Raw genomic sequence first — 5,034 nt, 5'->3', positions numbered from 1 at the left:
TTTTTGAATTGTAGATATATCATTATGCTTTTCATCACACAGTTGTAGAGAAAATGAAAGCAAGACTTGGTTGATCTGCAGTCTTGCACAAGTCCATGGAGTTTTGATCAACTAGAGGAATAATTTTTCAACCCTAATTACTGGTACAGGGCCCACGTAACCATAAAAAAATTTAGAAAACCAAGTAACTGAAGAGTCGAATAATAGTAACAGCCATTACAAATTAATGTTTTGTAGTACTTTTTAAGAAAAAAAATTACAAAAACATCTCTAAAGCAAGTAAAAGTTAATTACCATCAAGGGTTGTGATGAGATAAACTAATATGTTTCCTCCATCTTTCATTCAGCCTCTCGGATATAAATATATATATATATATATATATATATATATATATATTGGCAGGAAGTGCTTCCTATTAAATGTGTCTTACCACGTGGTACATATTTGGAATTTGGCTTCAATACAAATATCGAACATCGAAAAAAATGAAACTAGAAGAGAATTTACGTGTTCATGGAAACTCAATAATTTTTTACCTATACCATACATACTTAATTGTGATCCTCTTATAGCATAGATTAACTCGAGAGATTAGCGTAAGAATCCATATATTCTAATGGCCTCAATCCCATCGTGCCCCATTGTCAGGCTGATCTAGGATTTTGAATAAGGAGATTCAAAAATTATTGAAAAATAAAAATGTATTCAAAAATCTATAAAAGTGTATTTCCAGCTAAGCATCACAAAGTCTTTGGCTGATTAGACGAATTTTTGTACCGTATTTTACAATTCTGATTGAAATGTGCAAGACTTGGTTGATTTGGTGGTATTAGTATTATTGATATGAAGACCAAAAGGAAGACCTCGTTGCTACTTAAAGTCACAAAACCACAAGTTATTGGCCATACTATTTTCCTATTCATATTTGTACTTATGGAGAAACCTTTCAGTTCTTTTCTCTTAACAGTACTCTTATTGCTTCATTATGTTATGGCTAGTTCGGCCACTGCTCATACCAACATTACAACTGATCAATTATCTCTTCTGTCTTTAAAATCCCAAATTATTTCGGATCCCTTTCACTTCTTGGATGAAAGTTGGTCTCCCAATATTTGTGTTTGTCATTGGGCAGGAGTCACTTGTGGTTCTCGTCACCAACGAGTGAAGTCCTTGAATCTTTCTAACATGGCTCTTAAAGGCAGGATTCCCCATGAATTTGGAAACCTCTCATTTCTTGTTTCTCTTGACTTGAGAAGCAACAATTTCCAGGGAAATCTGCCCCAAGAAATTGCACTCTTGCACAGGCTTAAGTTTCTTGATTTAAGTTTCAACAGCTTCATAGGGGAGGTTCCTTCTTGGTTTGGGAATGCCTCTAGGTTGGAGATTTTTGATTTTTCTGGAAATTTACTTCAAGGAGATATTCCAGATGGAATTGGCAATCTTCACAACCTGAAGGTCTTGTCCATACAAGATAATCAACTTACGGGTTCTATACCTCTCACAATTTTCAATATTTCTAGAATCGAATTCATTGCATTTACAAAAAATAGCTTATCAGGAGATCTTCCCAATTGTTTGTGCAATGGTTTCCCAAAACTCAAAGAGCTTCATCTGTCTTATAACAGGATTCATGGTCATATGCCTACAAGCTTGTCAAATTGTTCACAACTTCAACTTTTGTCGTTATCAGTAAATGAGTTTGATGGACCAATATATAGTGAAATTGGTAGATTGAGTAACTTGCAGAAGTTGTATCTCGGATATAACCATTTCACAGGTATGTTTTATCTTATGAATGCTGGTACTATTTTATCTAATTACTTCATAATTTTTTTATTACATATTAACTGCAGGGATAATTCCACAAGAAATTGGAAATCTACTTAATTTGGTGGATTTACGCATGGAGAGTAACAAGATTACTGGCTCTGTCCCAATCTCCATTTTCAATATTTCATCGCTGCAAATTTTGTTACTGTCGAGGAATAATCTCAAGGGTTATTTACCACGGGAGATTGGCAACTTAACCAAGACGCAGCTACTACAGCTTAATGAAAATAATCTTAGAGGTACGTATTCAAATGGTATACATATAAAGATAAGCTAGGTTGCATCAAATGCTTAAACTCACTGTATTCGATCTTTCATCATGTGTTGCCAGGTGAAATACCCGAAGAGATAAGCAAGCTCATGATGTTGAAGATACTTGATCTTGAATTTAATAGTTTTAGTTGTCAACTTGATATGGACATCTTCAACATATCAGGGCTTAGAGTAATTTCTCTTTCAAACAATAATCTATCAGGAAGCCTTTCACCAAACATGTGTTCTATCTTACCCAACATTGAAGGACTTTTTCTGGCCTTTACCAATCTTGTTGGGACTATACCTCATTCTCTCTCCAATTGTTCAAAACATACAATTCTTGAGCTTTCACGCAACAAACTCACTGGCTTGATTCCCAAATCACTTGGATATTTGACACATCTACAAATCCTAAACTTGGTGGGAAACAATTTACGCAGCGACTCATCATTAAGCTTGCTGACTTCCTTAACCAATAACCGAAATTTAACAGCTCTTTATCTATCTTTAAACCCTCTAAATGGCATGCTTCCATCCTCCATGGGAAACCTTTCCACTTCTTTCATAAAACTTTACGCAAAAAATTCCAAAATCGAAGGGCCAATTCCAAATGAAGTTGGGAACTTAAGCAGCTTATTAGACCTTGATCTTTCTGGAAATAACTTGGTCGGATTGATTCCATCATCAATTGGCAACTTGAGAGGCCTTCAGAGGATCAACTTGAGTAGCAACAAATTTACAGGATTTATTGGAGATCATATATGTAAATTGCAGCATTTGGGTGCTATTTACTTCAGTCAAAATCAACTTTCAGGATCTCTTCCGCATTGTTTGGGGAATGTTACTTCTCTTAGGGAGATACATCTCAGTTCCAATAAATTGAGTTCCAATATACCACCAAGATTAGGGAACCTTCAAGATCTAGTGGTTCATGACTTATCATCAAACAACATGGTAGGTTCTTTACCTCAAGAAATTGGAAATCTAAAGGCTGTAACAAAGATGGATCTGTCGATGAATCAATTTTCAAATGAAATTCCTAGAGAAATTACAGGCTTGCAAACTTTGGCATATCTTTCTTTGAGACACAACAATTTGCAAGGAGCTATACCTGACTCAATGAGCAACATGGTAGGTTTGGAATTCCTAGACCTTTCTCACAATAATATATCTGGAATCATTCCCATGTCTTTGGTGAAACTTCAATACCTCAAGTATTTCAATGTTTCAGACAACCAATTGTACGGTGAAATACCCTCGGGGGGTCCTTTCAAGAAGCTCTCGAGTCAGTTTTTCATCTACAATGAAGCATTGTGTGGTTCTTCAAGATTTAATGTCCCGCCATGCCCCACTTCCTCGAAGAACAGATCAAATAGGGAAAAAATGCTGGTACTTTTTCTTTTGCTCTCAATTGCAGTTGTATTTCCTCCTTTGACCTTTGTGCTCCTATGGATAAGGTATAGAAGAGGTAAAAGTGCTCCTCAGCAAGCTAATTCATTGTCTACTGTAGCAATAGAAAGGATTTCATACTATGAAATTCTCCGAGCAACTAATGCGCTTAGTGAGAGTAATCTGATTGGTTCCGGAAGTTTTGGCTCAGTTTACCAAGGCGTTCTCAGAAGTGGAACTATCATTGCAGTTAAAGTGTTCAACCTGCAACTGGATGCGGCATTGAAGAGTTTTGATTCGGAATGTGAAGTTTTACGTAGCCTTCGCCACAGGAATCTCGTAAAGGTCATTACTAGTTGTTCCAATCTTGATTTCAAGGCTTTAGTTCTTGATTATATGCCTAATGGGAGTCTTGAGAAGCACTTGTATTCGCACAACTACTTCTTCGACATCAGGCGGAGGCTAAGCATAATGATGGATGTGGCATGTGCTTTGGAGTATCTTCACCATGGGTGCTCGTTGCCTGTGATTCACTGCGACGTGAAGCCTAGTAATGTCTTGCTGGATGAATATATGGTTGCACACCTCAGCGACTTTGGCATTTCAAAACTTCTTGGTGAAGATCAGGGTGATTTGTACACTAAAACCTTCGCAACATTGGGGTATATTGCGCCAGGTACGTCTCTTAGTTTTGCTGATTATTCCTTTCCTTTTTTCCCACCTAGAAAGTATATTGCATCTTTAAATGGATTGTTTGACTGTAGAGTATGGACTGGATGGACTAGTATCAACAAAGTGTGACGTCTATAGTTATGGGGTCATGTTGCTGGAAACGTTTACCAGGAGAAAGCCTACTGAGTTTGAGGGAGATCTTAGCTTGAAGCAATAGGTGAGTTATTCACTCCCAGAATCAGTAATGGACATTGTAGACGTCAACTTGGTAACACCAAAGGGTAATCTCTTACAGAAGGAGCTAGATGTTGTGGCATCAATTATGAAAGTAGCATTAGATTGTTGTGCTGAATCTCCGGTAAGAAGGACTAACATGAAAGATGTTGTAGGGATGCTGCAGAAGATCAATATTCAACTTCTTTCATGTTGAGCATGTTGCTGGAATCTGTTGTTCCAAATCACTTGTTTGTTTCAATTTTTTTCTAAGTTGTTGCTGTAGCATTGGGATTGCTGTTTTGTTTTAACACTTGGTTTGTGCATGATTCTGGTTTTAGAAATGGTAGATGGTTGCTATGAATCTCACTAAACTGAAGCGGAATGAATTTGTTTTAAATTGTTAGAGGAATCAACTGTATGAATACAGATAGGCAAGTAATATAAATGTGTTACATTGGAAACACTAACAGGACATATAACATCATGACAACATACATAACGGGCAATGACAAAAAATTCTATAGGTCATAATGCTATACATAAAAAATGGCAGCTCAATGCACGAAGCATCTTGCATTCATGCAGGATATGGAGAAATATCGCCCCCAGGGACAGTGATTCCACTACTCAAACTCGTGACCTATAGGTCATGTTGCTCCAAAAGCTTACAT

The 5,034-nt window shown here is 36.8% G+C and overlaps 1 protein-coding gene across 2 annotated transcripts; it reads left to right on the top strand.

The window, feature by feature from the left end:
• The first annotated feature begins 911 nt into the window (after positions 1-911).
• LOC107868265 (LRR receptor-like serine/threonine-protein kinase EFR) lies at positions 912-4,772 on the top strand. 2 transcript variants are annotated; one of them, XM_047402965.1, is made up of 5 exons: positions 1,349-1,487; positions 1,627-1,778; positions 1,855-2,070; positions 2,163-4,151; positions 4,240-4,772. In XM_047402965.1, the coding sequence occupies exons 2-5, from the start codon at positions 1,640-1,642 to the stop codon at positions 4,362-4,364; spliced, it is 2,469 nt and encodes an 822-aa protein (XP_047258921.1). In that variant the 5' UTR covers positions 1,349-1,487; positions 1,627-1,639; the 3' UTR covers positions 4,365-4,772. The 2 variants fall into 2 exon arrangements, with proteins under 2 accessions (XP_016570402.2, XP_047258921.1); XM_016714916.2 differs by having other exon boundaries at positions 912-1,778.
• Positions 4,773-5,034: the final 262 nt, after the last annotated feature.

Source organism: Capsicum annuum, unplaced genomic scaffold, assembly GCF_002878395.1.
Source record: "Capsicum annuum cultivar UCD-10X-F1 unplaced genomic scaffold, UCD10Xv1.1 ctg3154, whole genome shotgun sequence".
In the NCBI taxonomy this organism is placed as follows: Eukaryota; Viridiplantae; Streptophyta; class Magnoliopsida; order Solanales; family Solanaceae; genus Capsicum; species Capsicum annuum.
This window is presented reverse-complemented; position numbering and strand designations above follow the sequence as displayed.

Excerpts from the sequence above, each read along its gene's own strand:
- LOC107868265 (XM_016714916.2), top strand. The coding sequence starts at position 935 with ATGGAGAAACCTTTCAGTTCTTTTCTCTTAACAGTACTCTTATTGCTT. Across the intron at positions 1,779-1,854 it reads CGGATATAACCATTTCACAG|GGATAATTCCACAAGAAATT; the intron begins GTATGTTTTATC and ends TATTAACTGCAG. Across the intron at positions 2,071-2,162 it reads TAATGAAAATAATCTTAGAG|GTGAAATACCCGAAGAGATA; the intron begins GTACGTATTCAA and ends ATGTGTTGCCAG.